Raw genomic sequence first — 23,227 nt, forward strand, 5'->3', positions numbered from 1 at the left:
ATTGAATTTTGGAGTGATTCAATAATATGCTTTTTATTTCAATGAGACAGTTTTTCTGAAATTAAAATTTTCTTTTGCCTTAATATTATGGAATGAATATTCTTAATATTTTGAGAACTTGGAGAACTCTATGGTTTTCCTCTAAAATACATACCCATCATCATCTTGACATAGATAGAGTGTACCCAAGATAAATGGGCTGCATCAGGATGACTTCTGACAGCTCATTAAAAGTCACATTTTCAGGTCTCATTTCAAACTTACTGAATCTGAACCTTTAGTCTGGGGGCCCAGGAATATGTTTCTGACTAAAATAGAATCCAAGTGATTTTGATGTGCAAGTAAATTGGGGAACTAATAAGGAGGCTGGGACATACTGACAAAGCATATAACCTGGGTGATTTTCTTCCTTTTCCTGATAAAACTTGTGATTAAGTAGATGTAAGTTATTTGAAGTTTTTCTGCTCTTTGGGTGTGGTTTAATAATGCTATCTAATGTCATTCATCTCCTTCAGCGAGGTGTCCTGTTAAAAGTGGCTGAAACCATCAAAAGTTGGATTTTTTCTCAATGCAGTAAGAAAGATGATTTACTTCACAAGTTGGTAAGAGTTTGTTTTACTGTTTGTTTTTGTTTTTTTGGTCAATTTTCAGGGCTTCAGTTTATTAGTAAGGGAATTAATGAATCAGAATTTGTCTTGCTACTAATTTGGGCAATGATTGATTTTGATTAGCAATTCTGAGCAGCTCTTCAAAAGGAGACTCTCCACTTCATGAACTGTTAAAGTTGTTTGTATCACCTTAAAAAAAAAAATTCTCCAATAACTGGGGATCTTTGAATTTGGACTCATTAGTCTGATTTCATAGTTCTAAGAGGTTATGAGCCACTTAGAATAGAATCTTGGTAGTTATTGAAACCTTATTTGTTGGATTACTAATTGCCTGCTGCCACCTTTCTCCAGTGACAGCTATTCCTCTCAGTGGAGGAGGGAGTAGGAATATATCCATTGGTGGGGTCTTCTCCCTTTTCATTAGGAATTTGACTGTCTCTTATCCTTAGCCCACAGCCAGTGATTACAATAGTTGGGCAAAATCAAAAGTGGTTCCTACCTAATTTATTTATCATTAATCTGACAACTTCAGATTCTTTTATTTTGTTAATTTATTTACCATTCTTTGACAGCATCATATTTAAAATTTAGTCTCTCAGGACAGTAAATCACAGAATTTTCTGAAGACCTGGAATAGTCAACATTGAGAGTCTTTGTGATTCCTGTGAGGCTTGCTTTTTTTCTTCTCTCTGCTGCAATATAGCTGTTGTTTTACCTCTTGACCCCCAAGAGAGGGAGTACTTAAGTTTTTACATCCTAACAATACAAAATTGAAGCTACGAAGTTCTTCTCATGGCTCTCAATAGGAGAAATCAGGTTACAAGTAAGCAAGTTTTCGGGATCCTCTGCTGGCCTAAGACCCTAAGATGATAATTATTATTCTCATAAATTATCAGTTATAAAAGAAATGTTTACAAAGTGCTTTCACATTTTGATTTGGTAATCTAAACACTGTAAGGTTTTCTGCCTTTTTCCAGTTGGAAATCCTGATGTTCAGACAGCTCAGTTTGGTTTAAGAATACTGATTAAGTGAATTGTTCAAAAATGTTCAGCTAGAAAGTGATAGAGTCCGAATTTGTATTCAGATCTCCTGGTTTCAAAGCCCAGGCTCTTTACTATAATGCACTACCTCTCTAGCTTGATTATTACAGTTTTGACTGACTAAAGTTGCGTTTTTAGCTATCCAAAAGGGCACGTTCTCTGTTCAGGGTTTCATCTTTGTAGGTGTGTTGAGGCCAATGAAGTGTCTTGTCATCTACGTAGAATGTCATCTCTGTCCAGGTGGAGCCATCCTCATTCTTCAGTGATGCTAGGACTGTGGTAAGGAATACGGACCCATATACATTTTTCTGTGGCTTAATCATAGTCTGGATAGTCCTGATCTTTTCATTCTTGGTTCTTTGTCACTGGCCACATGTTTTATGTTTTCTTCTTAAAAATTAAAAACATTCCTCTGTAGCAACTATGATGGTAGTGATATTAGCGCTTTTAAAGCACTTTTTAGCCTATAAAGTGCTTTCACACGTTATCTCATTTGACCCTTGTCAGCTTTATGAAGTAGCATTGTATATGAAAAAGTGTGTAAGATCTGTGAAGTGTATCAACACATGAATAAATTCCCTTCTCCATCCCTAGGGCAAAGATAGAGATCTCTATTCTTTAGCTGTGCTTTCATCCCTTTTATTCCATCCAGGCAGAAATCTTCCTAAGTTACCTTCTCACACTTCTCTATTTAGATCCCAAAAAAGATCCCTATTATCTGTCATATCAAAACCAATTAAGCACTTCAGCATAAAAGAATCTGCATAATTTGGCCCTAATCTACCTTTCCAGTCTTATCCACCAATATTTTCACAGCCCAGCCAGTCTTCCTTTTCCTTTATTTCATACCTGTTCTGTATGTCTCTGTTTGTGCTATTAGACGGTGGTGGAATTCCTTTTTTTTTTTCTCTCTATTATTGGAATCTTTTCAATAAACTGTCCTAGCTTTTCCCCAAGGTCTTTCCCAGAAACTTCAGCCCACTGATCTCTTATTTTCTATGGCAACCTACTAATAATTATCTATGCCATGATCTGTAAGTTTTTGTATAATATTACATATGCTTTTTCTATTGTATTTTAATTATTTCACGCGTACTAACAACACTAGCAGCTAACACTTACATAGTATTTACTATGCACTAGACATGCTTACTATTTTACAAATACTGACTTTTTTAATCCTCACAGCAATCCTATGAAGTTGGTGCTACTTGTTTTGCAGATGAGGAAACTGGAACAGGGTGGGGGTAATAAAGGGTAAAGGGGGCCAAATATATAGTGACAGAAGATGTCTTGATTTCGGGTGGTGGGTACATTTCAAACCTATATGACCCTATTGACCAGTGTCACCCCAATAAATTTAATTTAAAACACACAAGAAAAGGAAACTGGAACAGAGAGGTTGTTAACTTGCTTAAGTTGTGGAACCAAAATATAAACCTAGGTACTAACTAGGTTGTGGTACTCAAACTTGTGGAGGGTGAGCCAAAGTTCACACGGTTTACCTCCCTGCTGCACAGAGCACCCAACTATTCAGATGATATGTACTAATATTTAAGTCTGTGAGAATTGGTACTATTTATTTATTTATTTATTTATTTATTTAAATACATCTTTATTGATTTCAAAGAGAGGAAGGGAGATGGGGAGAGAGAGATAGAAACATCAATGATGAGTCATTGATTGGTTGCCTCCTTCACACCCCCTACTGGGAATCAAGCCCACAACCCGGGCATGCGCCCTGACTGGGAATCGAACCACAATCTCCTCCTGGATCATAGGTTGTTGCTCAACTGCTGAGCCATGCCGGCCGGGCAGCATTGGTACTTTTTAAATGTTGTCATTTGTTTGAGACTTGGACCCCAGTCTAAATAGGGCTATTGTGATGTTTCTTAATTTAGTAGGTACCTATTTTCCCAGTATTTTCATTGCCATATTGCAACACAGTTTCCATATTTTCTGCTGTTCTTATTTTTATAATTAAAGAGTAATACTTTATAATTTATCCTTAAGAAAAACTTAATTCATTAATCTGATTCAATTTTACAGCTATAATTACCAGAATATAGTTCAAGTTCTTCCTTTGTAGAGGCAATCTAATAACTAAGATAATATTACTTTAGTTATTTGACCTGTCTTGGTTCTTTTTAAGTTTATTTGTATGTGTAGATGATTGTAGGTTGTTAGTTTGTCACACTCTTGAATCAAATATTCCCAAAGCTATTAATACTGTGTCAGACGGAGCACATAGTTTTGGGGGAAACATTAGCCCAATTTTGGAGACAGGTTTGATGCCAAGGAATGGTGTTGAAGAAAGGTAATTAAGCAGCATGTCTATAAGAGAGTCTGTGAGCTCCCACTGCATTAATAGCTCTTCCCCTCTCTGAGCCTTACCTTCGTTTAGTTAAGCTTCTTTAAACTTACCCATATATGTAGGTATACAGAGGTCTCATAAAAGGTATGATTTAAAGCTTTTATAACAAAAGCTTGATTTTTTAATACTTGTGTTTGAATGTGTCCATGTCTGATTGGGGATTCCAAACCAAATAGTAAGACCAATATGTGAAGATTTATTTCAAAGATTACTTGAAAATTCACCGTGTTCCACCTCCTGCCCCTTGCTTCCCCGCTCCGCCCAACAGTAGTATAACATGAGTTGTGCTGTTCTCTCTTTAGGAAAGTAGGATGGGATGTCAAATAATTAAGTGGTTTCTAATGTTAGAATCAAGATTATAAGAAGAGACAGGAGGCAATAGTTCAAATATGAAACATAAAAGTGCTGCAGAGGTACATGCAGAGTGTGTCAGTAGATAGTGAGAAAGCCACATCAGGCTAAAGGAAGACGAACATCCCATTGAAACAGTGTTCTTGTTTTGGACTAGGGAAAATAAATATATCAAAATAGGCCTAATACTAAAAGTATTCTTTTCCTTCTCCAACGGTGCGGTGGTGTTGATAACGCTCAAGTTTGATAAATGGGTCACTGCATTCCTACCGAGTCCTCATTATGCTCAGCTAGGGTTGGACTCGGTGGGGTGGGAATGGTTAACTGACCAAGAGGAGCAAACCCACTGCTTTCAAACCCTAGGCCTAACTCTTTCACTTTAATTGCTAAAGGCTTTGTCCTTTAAAACTTTTCTTTATTTTTATTTTACAATAGGATCACTCTATTCCTAAATGTAATGAGAAATAAAACAAACTTTCTGACAAAACAATATATACAGTGAAGCAAAACCGACTACCAGAGACTTAGGCTTTGAAATCAGAATTCTGGAAAGTTACTTAGTCTCTTTGGGCTCTGGTGTCCCCTAGAGGATGGGGAGGAGGAAGATGTGATCACAGAGTTGCTGTGAGAACTAACCTGTCTGCTCTACCACTGCTCCTCATCTGCCTCTCCACCATGGGCACTGCGTAAAACTCATGTTAATGACTTGCAGTTCTAGCGAAGCTTTCATTCTGTCTTCTCCAACTCTTCCATCTGGTCAGTTCTTGTTCCTACTTTAAGACTCAGCTCAGGCATCACCTCTTTTACTTTCTCTGACTTTATTGCAAGTTTTGGTCGCTCTATGGCATTTTCATAATACCCTTGGTAGACCTCATTGTGCTTCTTTGCACATTAGGTTGTAACTTTACTTTTTAGTCCTTCATTAAACTGTGAACTCTTTAAGAGTAGAGACTTGTATGTCTTGTTCATTTTTTTATGTCCTTGGTGTCAAGCATGGTGCTTCATATGTATATTTCTTGATAGAGGGATAGAAAGAAAAGAGGGAGGAATAAATGAGCTGGTATATGTGAAAGCATTTTGCAAACTATAACTGCTATGCACATGTTAGTGTGATTTTATGTTACATTCCTTAATGATTATTTTTAATATCTGAATGTCCATTTTTAGAAGGCCTTGATCCTGCTGATGTAATTCTTAGATACTGGCTATGCCATTACAGTATCCAGGGACAGCATCTTATGTTACAGAATTATCTTTTCCATGTGTGTTCCAGCAATTTAATTTATTGGGCTTGACTATAAGGTTTATTAATCTGAGTCACTTCATGTCTTTTTATTAAAAATTTATATTTCACATCTGGTGGCTCAATAATATCCACCTCAATCTTTATTATTTCACATTTGCAGTGGAAAAAAAAAAACATACATCACACACAAGATAGATTGTACTGTTGTTTCTTCTTGGAGTTTATACTGAAAATAAATACCTCTAAATTTTATTAGCCCTTTAGGAGCTTAGCATTTAATATAAAATTATGTATGCATTTAATACCTCTCTTCTGGTCTTTTAATGGCAAGGATATTGGATTCCGACTCGACTCACTACATACCATCCTGCAGCAGGAAGTCCTGTTACAAGAGGATGTGGAGCTGATTGAGCTACTTGATCCTAATATCCTGTCTGCAGGGCAACCTCAACAACAGGAAAATGGACACCTTCCAACACTGCGCTCCCTGGCAACTCCTAATATTTGGTACTGTCCAGAAAACATCTGTCCTTTGCTTACACATAGAGTATTCAGAGGAAATCCATCATCATGCTCCCCATCGCAAAGGCATTATAAATATTCGTACATTGTAGAATTGTAATTAATGATATGCCTACAGTTTTTAAAAAGTACCTTTCTAGAGTAAATACTTTTTAAAGTGAAGCTGGAAACAAATCCACTTTCAACTCAGTATAATTAGTTCTATATTTAACAGCCCAACAACAGGTATGACGTGCCAAAAAGAATTTGTCTTACCCATATACCAATGTACCTGTGTGCATGTAGACCTACCTGGTTCTCTGTTTCTTTACAATTAATAGAGTGTGTCACAATCACACTGTAGAGACACAAGGGCTGGATGGGACATGGAGGTAAATGGTCATCTCTTGCTTTGTTGGCTGAGAAGAGATCATAGGGAACATAGTCTAATGATTCACTATCCAAAAACTTTTCGACCACTTCAAATATTTGGATCTAATGAAGAAGTCCCAGGATAATCTGTTTAAAAAAGAGAAAGAGGAAGGGTAAGAAGGGATTATACAGGGTGTCCCAAAAAAATGTATACACACTTTGAAGAATTATAAAGGCAATGTTTATTAAAATCCATTTCATTTTCAGAATGTAATATAATCAACTGCTAGTGTATACATTTTCTTGGGACACCCAGTATATATAGAACTGTTAATACCCTCTTCCTGTTAAAGCATGAGTTATTAAATGAGCTAAACCATTGTTCCATCTGTTCAAATTATACAGGCAATTACAGTCATTAGCCTCAGTGTTCTGAATTTATGTCATTCCTGTCACACTGACAACTGCTTCATATTCTATCAGAGCAAAGTATGTTTTCCAAACTTGTATCACTCAGATATCATCATGAAGTAAAGCATATTATCCTTTAAAAATAAAAATATAAGAACTTAAAGGAGCTGCTAGAAAGAACCATAGGTTTTAAGGATTTTACTACTTTCAGTCTTCTTTAGCCACAAATGTGATTAATAAGCAACTATGAGGCCTGTAAATACTAGTAGACTTTTCTGTTCATACATACAAGTAGATGATGAGAGTTTGCTCTATGATATTACCAGTGTCATCTAAAAGTAAAGGATTCCATGGGAAATTAGGGCAGGCAAATATTTATTAAGAAACACTCTTACATGAGACTTTCTTTGTAGTTTGACTATCTTTAAGTATTGTTTTCCAGACACATCTCCCCTATGTTCACCTCTTTTTTATATATACACATTTTCATCAAAGCCTTCATTGCTTAAAAGATGTGTTTTAATCTATAAATTTGTAATTGACCTAAGTTAAAAAATGTATATACATTTTTAGTTCAGTTAAAGGAGTGTAAAAATACAAAGCTTGTCCATATTATGATCTATAGTGTAAGTATGTGCGTTCCAGATTTTTGGTGATGATTTAAAGTTAGATGACTTTATTCAAAACAGTTACTTATCAAGTATATATTATTTCTAATTGGAAAAATGCTTATATTTTCTTGAAATAGTGTATATTTATCTTCAAATAATTAAAGTCTGATTTTAAGATAAAGGAACTCATAATACAGTTGAATATTAAAATATTTAATGTTAAAATTAGTAAAAATTAAATTTGTAAGATTGGATTTTTAAATCTGTAAATTTTTTTAGATTAAAGAGTCCATATCTTAAAAAAAAAAAGTCATGGACCTAGAAGGTATTATGCTGAAAGAAATAGACAGAGAAAGACAAATACTATATGATTTCACTTATATATGTAATCTAAAAACCAAAGTGAACAAACAAAACAGAAACAAACTCATAAATACAGAGGACAAACTGATGGTTGCCAGGCAGAAGGAGGGTTGGGGATCTGGGGGAAAAGGTGAAGGGATTAATAAGTTCAAATTGGTAGTTATAAAATAGTCACAGGAATGTAAAGTATAGCATAGGGAATATAGTCAATAATCTTGTAATAACTATGTATGGTGCTAGGATGGTACTTGAATTACTGGAGGAATCACTTGGAAATGATATAATTTTCTAACCACTATGCTGTACACCTGAAACTAATATAAAATAATATTTAATATTAACTGTAATTGAAAAAATAAATTTTCTAAGTCATTTCAGAAGGCACCAATTTCTTATGTCCTTTACCTAAACTTATTACTCAGATTTTAATACCTAAGGACCATTGTCTAGTTGCTAGATATTTTAAAACTATTTCACATGATTTTTTTTTAATGTCATATTTTTAAGGCATATGTACAAAGAAGCTAGCATTTTACTTATTTTAGTAAACCTAATTTACTGATAAACTCATCTTTCTCTAGTCTGATGGGTTTTCTTTTTTTCTCTGTTATAGGGATATCTCAATGCTGTTTGCCCTCATTAGTTTGCTTATTATGCTTCCCACTTGGTGGATTGTATCTTCCTGGCTGGTATGGGGAGTGATTCTGTTTGTTTATCTGATCATAAGAGCTTTGAGATTATGGAGGACAGCCAAACTACAGTTAACCCTAAAAAAATACAATGTTCATTTGGAAAATGCAGCAACAAATAGCCGAGCTTTTACTAATCTTGTGAGAAAAGCTTTACGTCTCATTCAAGAAACTGAAGTCATTTCCAGAGGATTTACACTGTGAGTTCATTTTTTATTTTATTTTTAAATAATTCTTTTTTACTACATAGTTAAATTAGAATATTTATTACCTATTTTCATTTCTGTGTTGTGTTTATAGGAAAAAGTGGGTTTCTCTTTAGTACTTATTAAAGTCTATTAACTTTGCTAAAGGAATAAATATATGCTAGATTTAATTTGTAATATGATACTGCTTATCTACTTTGAGAAACCAAAGTGCTTTGAGAATCATGATTGTGTCTGTGGTACCGTGTAATTTTGTAAGATAATGTGGAAAGGGAGCTCACCATTGAACCCAGCATGCAGCTACCCAATAACTGCTTGTTTCCTTTACTCCCTGTCAGATGCTCTTTCCTCACTTTTGATAGCTATATCTGAATTAATTCATTTTGAAAAATCTTGCCATGTATTAATAATATTCTTTAGGTAAATGTTAGCAGATACTATGGCACCAGTACTCTCAAAATATCATACAAATATTGATGTTTCATATTCTCACGGAAATTAAATATTCACCACTCTAGCTGTAAGTGTATTAAGCTGCAGGTTATTTATTCTATTATTAGAGGGAAAGATATTTATTGAGCACTAGTTTATTAGTTGTAGAGCAGATGTTCAAGTCCATACCATCTGGCTCTAAGGCTTGTTTCCAGTACACCAGACTGTCTGCTAAACACTAGCAGATGATAGTTGTATTGTCGTATATGTAATAATATATATAACATATAACCTTTGCAATCTGTAGGTGGGAGACAGTATGGTGAAGTATATGGTGAAGAATAATTATTGCTCTTAATTGTAGTTAAATCTGGAAAATCATGAAAAGGGAGCAGAACATCTCCCTTTGGTAGTCATCACATCTTCTTCTGTGCTCTGCTCTAGAACAGTACTGAAATAATCTTGATAAATAATATAAATAAAAGCTGTATCTGAAAAATCATGAAACAAGGAAGTGGAAGAATCTCTAGTGGTCATCTCATTCTTTACTGTTTTGTTCTGAAACAGTGTTTTAAACAATCCCGAGACATAAGAGAGATTTAATTACTTCCCTTTATGCTCAATTCAAAATGGAACAGTCCTTGGTATCTTAATTTTTGTCCTTCCATTGTGCACTTCTTTTTGATAGAGCATAGCACATATTAAGTTGTTTGAGTATCAAATTTTAAAAGTTAAAAATCACACTGAAAATAAGCTGCTTTCCATTCTTGACTTGCACAGCACTTTACTGAGAGGTCTGACTAGTTAAGCAGAGGGCTCTGTGTTAATGCTTAGGCATGTATAGAGGATTCTGTGCCTTTTGTCATGTCCACCTTAACAAACTATATGGATAGAATAGACATGAAGAGCCAAAATAGATCAGTTAGACACGGTTTACCTCCAGGTTATGACTTCTATCTGTTCAGATGCAGATGAGCAGAAGAAATACTGGAAAAAATTGTGCTTCACTTGTTTTTGTCTAACTGGATAACTGATTAAAAATAAATCTAAGCAATAATAGATCTTGAATTGTAATATTTTTAGTTTTAAAAACTCATTAGTAAACAAAACAGTGGAAACAATAGTGCCATATGTTGAAAAAATGAGTACTGTTTTGTTCTGCCTTAATTTGTCCTCTAGCAAATAATTTAACCCTTCTTTGCTTCATTCCTGTATTTTAAAATAAGCCCATCAGTCATTGTCCTGCTTTCCTAATAGATTTTTTAATGCCTGAATATATTTTAGTTTGGTTTAACATTTTTTAAAGTTTTGAGTTAGATGTCTTGTTTTACAAATTTGTGGTTATAGTGCAAGAAATATATAAAATCCAATATTTTGTTTTACTGTTGGGAGAGCAATACTGGTTAAGTGGGGGGGGGGGAAACTATACCTATTATCCACTAATATGTAATCATTCATAGTTTCACTTATAAAAGCCTAATGTATTATATGTCATTGTTGCAAATAGGTACTCCACATTTATCTTTTGGAAAGTGCTATGAAATGTGCTTCCTCTTGAACAGTTTTGAGAGTAGCTGTGCTACTACATAGTAACCCTTACTTTGCCTTTCTACTTGCATTCCCCTGTTGGCCACTGGTCCTGTTATTTTTCTGCGTCCCCTACTTCATTTTGAGTAGGTAAGTGCCAGTGGCAGCAGGTGGGTAAGTCATTTTACCCTACTTTTATGAATGTACAGAAAGCATTTCTGTACAGTATTTGATCATTCTGTACAAGTGGCCAAAAATATGATTGATGAATATATGTGAATGCATATTAAGAATGTGGAAGTGTTTATAATTAAGGCTTTCATACTTACTGTGGATAAAGGTTTTGAAAACTAAATGTAAAGTAGTACCACTTGAGTATATTTTAGTAGGTAGAGTGTCTGTATAAAAAAGTTACAATTTTTTACATAAATATTCCCATATTTCTACTATATTTCAACTATAATTCTTTGTTTCTACATATCAGAGGAAGCCTTTACTCTTTGAGATTTGAACTTTCCACTTGTCTTTTTCTGGTAGCTGTATTTGTATCAGGGCAATGGCTATTTATGAGACCTGAGTGGGATTTGCTTATAATCATTTTCTAATGAAAAAGGAATTTTTTTCTAAACTTAATAGAATTATGGATTTAAGAAACAAAAACTTTAGGACACCTGTACAGTTGTATCACATTTTACTTTTCAAGTTTGCTTGACAGGGTCAGTGCTGCTTGCCCATTTAATAAAGCGGGACAGCATCCCAGTCAGCATCTCAGTGGCCTTCGGAAAGCTGTCTACAGAACTGTAAGAGCCAACTTTCAAGCAGCAAGGCTGGCTACCCTATATATGCTGAAAAAATATCCTTTTTTGCCTAAATGTAAGAAGAAGAAATGTTTCCAGAGTCCTGAATATAGATACTATAGTTGCATCCTGTAAAGTTAACTGTAAACTGAGATTGCCTATTTTGAAGCTCATTTCCATCATCACTTCTATTTTAAAACTGGAAATGCATTCCAGGGGGGATGACAGTAACAGACAGGAAGATAGTTCTTCTGTTCTCATGTGCTTAATTTTTAACAAGGAAAGAACCTGAAGTTCCTCCCTTGACTCGTCCAAAGAATAAAGTCAATAGACCTAGATTTGCTGGGTCTGACTTTTTTTTTAAATTACTGAACATGGCAAATTTGTGTCATGACATGGAAATAAACTGGCAACAGGAAATCCTTCTCCTTTCAAAAACCAGAAGTTCTAGAGTCAGATAGGCCACATTTAAATTTTGGCTGTATCAGCCACTGCCTAGGTGACTTTAAGCAAGTTTCCTAACTCTCTGTACCTTTCCTTATTCATTTTTAAAATAGAAATACTAACATAATCTTCCTATTTTTGTTGAAATCTAATGGGTCAGTGCATATAAACAGAATATGTACAGATTCAGTCTGGCACTATATCAAAGATTGCTATAATATGACCAGATAGAAATATGCTAGAAATTTAAGAATAGTCCAATATCAAGAATTGTATGGATACAATTCTTTAGAAAGAAAAAAAAACACAGTTAAAGGGGGAAAAAACACATAGCAATATTGATAGATGCTCATGAGGAAGAGAAAAGCAAAACAGAACAGTAGCCTGTGTCAGACAACCTGGACAGGACAGTTTAGTGTTACTTACGTCAGCAGTCTGTGTATTTTCAGGTCATGGTCAGCTAGTGATGTCCTACAGTCGCAGACTGGGAGGAAAGCAAAGTATTTACTGTAGGGTAGTGAGTGCCTGATTCATGCACAATACAGTTTCAAAAGGTATCGAAAGTAACTAAATTAGCTCATTAGCATTTGTGAAGAACTGAATTTTTAGCACTTTACATATAAAAATATTTTATTCACAAAGATCCTGTAAGATATCTGGGGTATGTTAACATATTAGATTTTAAGATTAGTTTATTTTAAAATGATCTAAATCTCCTCCAGTCAAAGTTCAGAATAATGAATAGAAAAGGTAATTTGGGGCAGTCGTAACGTACCCTTTGTTTTAATGAAGAGGCTTTGTTGATTGCCTTAACCTAATTTAACCTACCCCCTGAACTCGGAGAGTGACAATGTAACCAACTACATCTGTGTGGTGCCTTTTAAGGAGCTGGGCCTTGGACTTAGTGAAGAGCAGATTTCAGAAGAGGAAGCACATAACCTTACAGATGGCTTCAGCCTGCCTGCATTGAAGGTAATCCACTGGTGGAAGGAAGGGCTGAGGAAGAGATAGATGCTCTTGGGTTGTGCTTTTTGAACACTTGGATTTTGCCTGTGCTTTTTGAACACAGGTGGTGCACCTTTTATTGTTTGCTGAAGACCATTACTGTCATTTACTGTCTTAGCCTTACTGACATTTGAGAAGCTGCCTTTAAAAGCGGAGAGCATCATAAAGATTGGTTAAAAAGATGCTTATAGTTTGATATCAAAATACTTAAAATTCTTAATGTAAGCGTTTCTTAATTAGAGTTTGGAGATAAGTGAGTTTACTTTAATAAGAAACCAATATGAGTGATTTTATTTACTAGCCACTTGTTTCAACAAACATGCATAAAGAACTTAGAAGATCATCATCTTCCCTTGGAAAATCACCCCAAAATTCTTGTTTAGAACAAGAATTTTTTTCATATATTAAAAGCCAAATAAAAGAATATATTTGACTACATAAAAATTAAACTTCTAAACTTCAGATTCTGCATACTTTAAATGTAAATAAGCTCAGAAAAAATGCAATGACTTATAACAAAGGGCTTGAATTCATTCTCTATAAAGAGCCCTAAGGTATGTAAAACCTATGTATAAAAGATAGGTCAGGTGCATGAACTACCAATTCACAAAAGAAGAATGACAAATGGCCAATAAATATGATAAAACTTTCTATCTTATTAGTAATGAAAGATACAAATAAAAGTAAGTAAAAATTTTGCCAAGGATATTGAAAGTTGATAATATTCATTATCAATGAAGATTCAGAGACCTCAGACACTAGTTGTGAAAACATAAACTGTTTCACTTTAGCAGTTAATACCAACCTTCACAAAGGTATGAACCCTTTACTCCCGCAATTTTAAACTTACAGACTCATCTCAGGGAGTAATCGAAGATATACTCAACGTATGCTCATGACATTACTATGGCAGGAAATACGGGGAACATTAAAAATTTAAAAACATAAGATTGGTAATGATTTATGGTACATTCATTTGATCAGCTGTTTTGGAATTGGTAGAAAAAAATAACATGAAAAAACATAAGAGGAGGAGCATATTACAAAAACACTATGCAATAAGATTCCAGTAGTATTTTTAAGAGGTCAATCCAAATGTCTTTAAATTCCTTTTCAGTATTTAGCAAACTCCACTTACATATTTCTTTGTTTCTAGTCTTTAAAGCCTCACTTGATACCATGAAAATAAGTGCAAATGTAGTTGGCAGCATATTTATAGATTTCCATTTTGTTTTGAGGCTATATAAACTTCTACATCTTTAAATTTTTCATATCCATATAAATGTTCTAATTCTAATGTTTATTTCCCTTTCCACTTGCTTGAAATTTGCCTTGACTTATTGTTACCCTCATTCCAACCCATCTCAATAAATGGCACCCACCCAACTTACTAAGTTAGAAACCTGGGCACCATCCATCTTATCCCTCCTTTTACTTCTCACATCCAGTCTGTCAACAGGTTTTTGTGTCAGTTCTACCTTCAAAATATATTTTTTCCATGTTCTTTCCCACCATCTTAGTCCTGACTGCCATCATCTTTTACCTAAGCTGCTTGAATAGTTTTCTTGTAGGTTTTCTTAGTTCCCTAAAGTTGTTTGTTCAGAATGCTGTTTGACATACAAAGAGCCTTAAAAATGATATATGCTGCCCAGCCGGGCGTGGCTCAGCAGTTGAGCGTCGACCTAGGATCCAGGAGATTGGGGTTCGATTCCTGGTCAGGGCACATGCCCGGGTTGCGGGCTGCAGCCGATCAATGACTCTCTCATCATTGATGTTTCTGTCTCTGTCTCTTCCTCTCCCTTCCTCTCTCTGAAATCAATAAAGATATATTTAAATATATATATATATATATATATATATATATGCTTTGAATTAATAATTCCACTTCTGCAGATCTTTCTTAAAGAAATGATTCCAAATGTAGTAAAGCTTTATGTACCAGGTTGCTTATTAGCTTTGTTTATAATAGCAAAAAATGAACACAGCCTAAATGTACAACAATAAAGGAATAGTTGCATTAATTATGGCAAATCCACATGGTGGACCATTGTGTGGCAGCTAGAGTTCTTGAAGTTTTTATAAAAACTTGGGAGAAATATCTGTTAAAAACAGTGAAACAATTAGCATATATATAAATGTATATACAGTATGGCCACAACTCTGTTTTTACAAAAAGACTGAAAGAAAATACCAAGACACTAATAGCTACCCTTTAGGGAGTGGTCACACTATAGATAATTAATTCCATTTACTTCCAGATTCAGTACTATGACCATGCTTTACTCTATAATGGAAAAAATGATTTTCAAAAGACAGTTTCAGAGATTCTTTTTTTTTTTTTTTTTTGCCATGTCTCTGAGTCTTTATTGCCCCATCTCTGTTCCCTCTACACTACAGCAGGAACCAGCACCGTCTCCACTCCCTTCCGCCTGGACCTGCCAGCGCAGGAACCTCCTCACCCCACCCTGGGGCCCTGACTGAGTCATTCTCCATCCTCCACCCCCACCCCCGTCCCCCACCCAGCACTGGGGTCCAGGCAACAGTCCCAGTCAGCCTGGGGGAAGGAGGCAGCCATAAGCCCCTAGTGCTCTGGCCCCTTGAGGCCAAAAGGGAAGTGAGGAGCTGGGAGGGCAGGGCAAGACTTTGGCCCAGGATAGTTAAGCAGCTAGCAACTGCTAGAGGAAGACTCTCGGCAAATGGTTAGTTAATAGTGTATACACAGGGCAGTGCACAATAAATATCAAATGACAGCCTGAAAATCTCTAATTCCTTTCTAAGGATTAGGTCTACCAACCATGCCTTTCCACAGAAACACAAACACTGGCTCAAGAAGCTGCATCTGCAGAGGAATGAAGAATGATTGAAAGTTACACCAGCAGGCTGGTGCAGAAGGACCCTGAGGTTAGGTGGGTGAATAGAAACATGGAGTGGACTCCAGCAGGCAGCTCAGGCCTACTCCTTTTTCTTCTTGTGAGGAGCCTTTGCGTTCCAGTAGAAGAGAGGCAGGGCAGCAATGAGGCCGTTACAGAGGGAAGAGACCACAAAGGCTCCAGCCATGAGGGGATCTCCAGTTTCCTGAATGGCGGTGAAGATTCGGGCGAGGGAGCCCCCAAAGAGCAAAAAGACCGTGATGGCTGAGAGCCGGCCTGTGCCCGTTGCGTAGTTGGTGGCTGCCTGGGGCGGCTTCCCCACCACCACCGGAGGCCTGTGGAGGCCTGGCGCAGGGCGACTACAGCCGGGGGTGGCCGTGGGGGACGCAGCACCAGCGGGACCGGGGCCTAACCCGCCGGGAAAGCCACACCTTTCGGTTTGTCCTCCGTAAAGCAGGACCGGGAAGCAGAGGGCGATTGGCCGAGCATCGGGAATAGAGCTTCGCCCCAAGAGCTGAAGGGGAAGTTAACAGTGCTGCAGACCACAGTCCCCGTCGATGCCACTCGTTCCAGCATTACTGACGGGAGGCTCAGCCCCTCAGCACTCTTGGCTCCAAGGATTTTAAACACCTGGGGCATTTTTACCAGAAGTGACCCAGCTACAATGCCCAGCCCCAGGCCTTTGCTGAGGGGAATCTTCAGGCAGGGGACATGAAACAAATCCCACTGGAGGAAAATTTGGTCGTAGCAGTTCTCAGGTAAAAGAATCGGCACCAGTAACCGTCTGAGCAGCCCGTCAGCTCCGGGCACCATGTTGTTTTGAGTCTTGGTGGAAGCGGGATTTACCTTCCTGCTTCTCTCCGCTTCTCCTGCTCGGCGCCATCTTGTTTTCTCCCTGCTGACTTTACATTGTTCAAAGTTGAGGAGCGTGAGTCTCCAAAGTGGCGTTGGACGGGCCGCCGTACCTAACTCTAGCTCTCCCGCGGTCTTGAGAGGGAACGGCCCTGGCGGGAGCGGGACGCCTGCGGGAAGCCGCCCTCAGGGCCGCTTCGCTCCCCCGGCTTCGCCCACGCCTTGGCGAGTGGGTGCGCCAGCAGCTGCTGGGCCGGGACAGTGCAGCGGAAAGCAGAGGTTCTTAATGAGTGAAAACAGGGACTTTGGAATTGAGCAAACCTAAATGTATATTTGAGCTCTGACCCCGATAAGCCATTTGACCTTGAATAAATTATTTGAACCTTCCTCATCTGTAAAAACGGTTCCCATACCTGCCAAGGTGTTAAGTGAGAAGACATACAAAATACCTGCAATGGGGCTTGTCATATCATGGGGACCAAAAGCGGTAATAGCTATTGTTATTTATGCTTTTGATATACTGTTTTTAAAAGCTTGTTAAGTCTTGAACTGTATTTCAGCGTAAGTATAGGCAGCAAAGAGAAAAAGGGACTCCCCTGGAGCCAGACTTTCCGGGTGTGGCTCGAGCTCCATCACTTGACTGCTGATGGGGTCTTGAGCAAATCATTGTTTCTGTGTTTCTAAAAATAGAATAATCATAATGCTTATCCCTGAAGGATTCGGTATTTGCCAGTTCAATGCCTGGGATAGCGTGAGTAATAAATGTTAGCTGATTTTTTTAAATTGCATTTGATGGGACCTATTCTAAAAAGTGAGGCTTGTTCTCATTTCCCTTCCCACCCCACCCCAATACAGCTGGTTGTAGCTGGACCCTTTCTGCTCGCCCATGCTGCTTTACAAGTCAGACTAACTTTTGATTTTTGCTTTATTTTGACATATAACTAATCTATAACCAAACTCAATGTGTTGCATTGTTACCAGGAATATCAGCCTCTGAAAGAAGCCTTATCTTGGATCGATAGAGTTTATAAACTGCTAGAAACCCCTATGATATTTGAAAACTGTACTTTGCCACCTTGTACATTTGCCATTGTACCCAGCAAAGGGTTTTTAAATGGATTTTGTAAGTTAAATTTTAAAAGAAAATTCTCTCTCAAAAGAGCAACACTAATTAAAGTTTTTTTTTTTAACGTAGTGAAAGATGGTTTACAAATAAATCAGGACCTTTTGTTTTCTTTTGTAATCTTCAATGTTCATTAAAAAAAATACATTTTGGGTTTATTTTTTATTGTTCACATATATCCTCTCAGGAAAACTTTATAATAGCAACTATCCTGAGGATATATATATAAAATACTTAGTACAGAGTCCTTATCCCTTTTTTTAGTTTGTTTAAATTTTTAACTAGTTTTTAAAATTATTATAAAGTAATATATTTCTTGCTTTAAAAAACTAAGTCCACATTTTATAAAAATGCTTTACATAAAAATTTATTATTTGCCCATAAAATTATGGTTATCCCCTCATCCAAAGAACTAACAGAAAAATATATGTAATTTTGAGTTTTGGTTTGATTGGGTAATATGGTAGTAATTAAATAATAAATTAGTACTTTTTAAATGACAGTGAGCTATGCCCACTAGATTGTGTTTGCTGTGGCCCAAAACTCTGGAATCATCCTTCATAACACTTTTCCTCTCATAAACAATTTGTCAGTTCTACTTTCACAGTATGTCCATGGTCTGACTACTGCTCACCTCTTACTATTAACCACTGTGGTACAAACTACCGTTAACTCCCACATGAATTATTGCAGAACCTCCTAACTGGTCTCCACTTCTCCTCTCACCTGCCTATCGTCTCTCAACCCAGCAGCCAGAACAAGCCTGTTAAAGCATAATTCAGATCATATAACGCTGCTGCGCAGAACCCTTCAGCAGCTCCCTATTCTCTTAGAGTAAAAGCCAGAGTGACTCCATCACTTACCACCCCCCCTTGCTTACTGTACCCCAGCCACACTGACCTTGCTCTTCAGGTATGCCAAGTACACTCCTACTGAAGAACTTTGCAATTGAACCTCCTGCTCCCTGGAATTCTCTTCCCTGATGATGACCCCATGGATCAATTCTGGGTCACACTTTTTCCTGGCCACCCTACCCCTTCGCCTTTCCACCTCTCCCTCCTCTTTCCACCATGTATATACACATAAACACACACTTGGTTATTCCCCTTCTCTGCTGTATTTTTCCCCATAGCCCATCAGTTAAGAAACTTTGTCCCTCTACTTGAATATAAGCTCCATCAGGGCAGGGATTTTTTTCACTTTTGTTCAAAGCTATATTATCAGCACAGAGAACAGTGCCTGGTACGTCATAGGTGCTCAAAAAATACTTGCTGAAAGAACAAATAAAGGAATAAAGAAAATCACTGTAGTCATAAATTTTAATGGTTAAATAAGATGAGGTAAGCTTGTTTATATTCAGGAATTCCTAGGTAGGTGTCTTTAACAATTTGGAGATTTGACCTTGCTTATTAAAACAAGTAATAAATCAATAGTAAAGTAGGTTTGCATTAAATTATCTTAATTTATTTGCATAATTTTAATATTCAGTTAATAAAACAGTCTAAATAATGTTCACTTTCCTGGTTGTGAACAATTGGAATCTAAAATTGGTTCAGTCCTCTTTGGTATATGCTAATTATTGTTAATACGATATTGTCTCATGTTTGTTTGTTTGTTTGTTTATTTCAGAGATGTTGTCCTCCTCTAGAACAGGATTATATCTAGAGAAATCCTTTGTTGCCTGAAGTCAGGGCATCTCTCCCAAGAATGGGTTTTGTAGTTTCTCGTGCCAGGCATTCCTCCGTATGAACACTCTGGGACTGATTTTTATGTTATTTCTTAACTATTTCCTAGCCAAAATAATGGTATAATTTTGAACCCCAAACACTGGATCCATCATTTCTTTGGACTTATATAGGTCTCTCATTCCTACTGTCTTCATTGTGTAAAATTTTCAAATAATTCATCAACATTTACTTTGAATAAATGTGCCTCATTCCATCAACACTTCCCTTCTAGGTTAGAACTGCACTCAATTATTTACTGGTACATTTCCTGCTATCTTAGGATCAGAAGTTCCCATGTGCCATGACTACATAATTTGATATAAAATTCTTGGCTAATCTTAGAGTTAATTCAAGCTCAGCTATATCCATTGGTTAGGATAGAGTGGGAAATTTAAACCAGAAGTTAAATTTGTAGTTTTTTTGAATGTTTGCCAATATTTTTTATTGATCTAGTTCCTTTTTTTTTTTTAGGTTTTGTACCAACTCTGGGTGGCACAGAGTTCAGAATTCTTCAGACGGTTAGCCCTGTTACTTTCTACAGCTAACGCCCCTCCTGGGCCCTTACTCACTCCAGCACTTTTGCCTCATCATATTTTATCTGATGTGACTCAGGGTCTACCTCAAGCTCACTCTGCCTGCTTGGAAGAGCTTAAGCGCAGCTATGAGTTCTATCGGTACTTTGAAACTCAGCACCAATCAGTACCCCAGCGTTTATCCAAAACTCAGCAGAAATCAAGAGAACTGAATAATGTTCACACAGCAGTACGCAGCTTGCAGCTCCATCTGAAAGCATTACTGAATGAGTAAGTTCAGAAGCTATATAAGGAAATGTCCCTGTGACTAGCAAGCTTCATTCTTGGGCTGTTGTGGTTGTTGGCTTGTGTCCTAGCTAGAAGCAAGCAGCAAAATGGAGACATGCAGCATGAAGAATGGTTTATAGCTACAAATATAGCAGAGAAACATGATTTGTAAGTACTATAATTTGGGGGAGGGGGTCATTTATAGTTTTTATTTTCCTAATTTCAACAGAAAACCTGGAAAGAAAGAACAAAAGCAGATGCTTATTCTGTTTGAGGGCTGTAGTGGAGAAGTTTACAAGAATGAACTTGTTTTAACTCTCTTTAATTGGGGCTCTTAAACTGGAACCTGCAATCTAAGAGAAATATTTGCGGGTCCATATTTGTTGATCATGGTATTGCTGGTACCCTACCTTGGTAACATGTAGGGTACAATCATTCCGGTGAAATTCTTCTGTAACAGAGACTGTAGTATAGGACTGGATCAGATGAATGGTTGGGATGGTTGGGTTCATGTTGTGTTGGTCATTAGGAAGGTCATAGGAATTTAATGAGTTGATACGATCTTTGTTTATGTACTTGACCCTGGATACCAGGCGCAAAAAGTGGGAGAGGGCAGCAATCAGTTGTGTAAGATTTTTTTTTAAATGGATCAAAAGGGCTTGAAGTGTCAGTAAAATCAAAAGGCTAGTTCACTGAATGAAGAAGGATGTGGTGTACAAAGACAGGACATTAGTTATAAGGACATTTTGAGAAGATACGTTTTTACCCATTAGTTCAAGGTTGGGCATTAGGTATATAAGGCTGATGTAAAGGTTATGCCATAGGGGTAAACTAAGAAACTGTGAGGCAGGGATGTTCAGATGGTCTGTAGCTGCTATTCTAAGCAAGCAGGTGAATGCTAACCTGATTCTGCCCTGTCTGCCACAGGGAACATGGGAGGTAAAGCAGTCTCAAGGTGAGTGGTGGCAAAGGTTGGATCATCAGCAGGGGAAAACCATATTTTAGTGGAAAGGTTTATCAGGCAAAGCCAGAGTCTCTAAATAATTAGCTTTTTAATTCTTTAATTCTCTTAGCTACTCCCTATCTATACCCATTGCTGGTAGCAACCTCCCCCTCCTCTGAATTCTTACAACACTTTTTATCTCTCTGTGGTATTAAACTTTTATGCCCGGATTGAACCCAGCTTTACAGCTTCCCAGCTGTATGACTCTGAGCAAGTTTCTTCAAGTCTCTGTGTACCTAATTCCGCATCTGTAAATGGAAATAAAATGTTAGTTATAACTTTTTACAATATTGTATTTTATATATATATATATGTATAATTCCTCTGATTTAGTTATAACTTTCTTATAAGTAGAAGATTAGTTTAACTTGTCCTTTCAGTTCATGCCTAGTATGTATGCAAGCAATATTTGTGGAATAAATACATGATACTGTTTTTAAGATATTTAAGAAGTATGGTAAAATACATGTAACATAAATTTTACCATTTAACCATTTCTAAGTGTACAGTTCAGAGGCGTTAAGTACATTCACACTGTTGTACAACCATCACCACCTTCCATCTCCAGAACTGTTTTCATCTTCTAAGCTTATTTCTTAAATAAGCCTTGAAAATTATAAATTTTCCATTTTATATTTTTAGAAATCTAAATGGTGAAACTTTTTCTTTTTTCCTCAGGGTAATAATTCTTGAAGATGAACTGGAAAAGCTTGTTTGTACTAAAGAAGCACAAGAACTAGTGTCAGAAGCTTATCAAATCCTGGAACAGAAATTAAAGTTGATTCAGCCCCACGTTCAAGCAAGCAACAATTGCTGGGAAGAGGCCATTTCTCAAGTGGACAAACTGCTACGAAGAAATACCGATAAAAAAGGTACCTATGAGAGATTTCTTCTGCATATTCCTCTGCAGTAGGATTTTATTAGGTATATTGTCTCAGTGATGAAACTGACTTGACAAAACTTCTTAGTTTACTAAAGAAAAAGTTGAACTTACATGGCCCTGGTCAGTGTGGCTCAGTTGGTTGGAGCGTCTTCCCATATATCAAAAGGTGGTGGGTTCAATTCCTGGTCAGGACACATACCCAGGTTTCAGGTTCAATCCCTTGGTTAGGCCGTATGCAGAAGACAACTGATTGACGTCTCTCTCTCTCTCTCTGTCTCTGTCTCTCTCTCTCTCTCCCTTTCTCCCTCTCCCCACTCCCTTTCTCTCTAAAATCAATTTTTTAAAAAATTACTTTTAAGTTGAGCTTATATGTACAAATTGACACTGAATGTAAAGTCTTGGCTCTTATTAATAAAAATATATATGATTTGAAAGTTCCCTGAATCATATATCTGGTTTTAAAAAAACTTAAAGTGAAGGGATAGATTTAAATAGTATTATTTATTATTAAGCCTTCCAGAATCTCTTTTCCAGTTAGGGTGATACTGAGTTTGATAGTCACAGGCCAGAAATTGAGTTTTGCTTTTAAGATAGAATTCTTACTTTAGTTATTTGAAAATCGCATACAAATGCTATAATAGGTGGCACTGCATGTTTGTTATTAGGGGTCTAAAATGTATTAAGTGCCATTATTTAATAGTAACACTGGAGTGCCTTATACTGCTTGATAAAAAGACAGTCTTGAAATTCTCCACAAACCTGCTTTCATTTGACCCAGATTTTATACTTTGTTTTACTAATTTCACTAATGCCATTGTAAATGTTTGGCATATTAATTTTTAAACTTGTATTATAAACCATGTTTATCCCTTGGACCTTTGAGATGATGTTAATAAGATTTATGTAGAGAAATTGTATTTCTCCCAAAGATGATTAATGCTTTATCATTGTTAGTCATTGTTTTGTTTACAGCTAGATCTGTAATACTTTA

The 23,227-nt window shown here is 36.7% G+C and overlaps 1 protein-coding gene and 1 pseudogene across 6 annotated transcripts in view; one reads left to right on the forward strand and one right to left on the reverse strand.

The window, feature by feature from the left end:
* The window catches only part of VEZT (vezatin, adherens junctions transmembrane protein), a 59,667-nt gene that overhangs the window by 28,069 nt on the left and 8,371 nt on the right, over positions 1–23,227 (forward strand). For 2 of the 5 annotated variants that reach the window (XM_081130673.1, XM_081130675.1), the window contains exons 3-9: positions 516–602; positions 5,952–6,127; positions 8,492–8,767; positions 11,436–11,585; positions 12,798–12,945; positions 20,022–20,353; positions 22,032–22,225. In XM_081130673.1, coding sequence (XP_080986799.1) covers positions 516–602; positions 5,952–6,127; positions 8,492–8,767; positions 11,436–11,585; positions 12,798–12,945; positions 20,022–20,353; positions 22,032–22,225 — 1,363 coding nt within the window. The remainder of the gene's footprint in view (positions 1–515; positions 603–5,951; positions 6,128–8,491; positions 8,768–11,435; positions 11,586–12,797; positions 12,946–20,021; positions 20,354–22,031; positions 22,226–23,227) is intronic. The other 3 variants (XM_081130674.1, XM_081130676.1, XM_081130677.1) reach the window with 2 other exon arrangements.
* On the reverse strand, positions 15,931–16,661 carry LOC308550570 (mannose-P-dolichol utilization defect 1 protein pseudogene; annotated as a pseudogene). Its single transcript has one exon. The product of its transcript is annotated as a mannose-P-dolichol utilization defect 1 protein pseudogene (transcript).

This window comes from Miniopterus schreibersii (assembly GCF_964146895.1).
Source record: "Miniopterus schreibersii genome assembly, chromosome: 2".
Classification (NCBI taxonomy): Eukaryota; Metazoa; Chordata; class Mammalia; order Chiroptera; family Miniopteridae; genus Miniopterus; species Miniopterus schreibersii.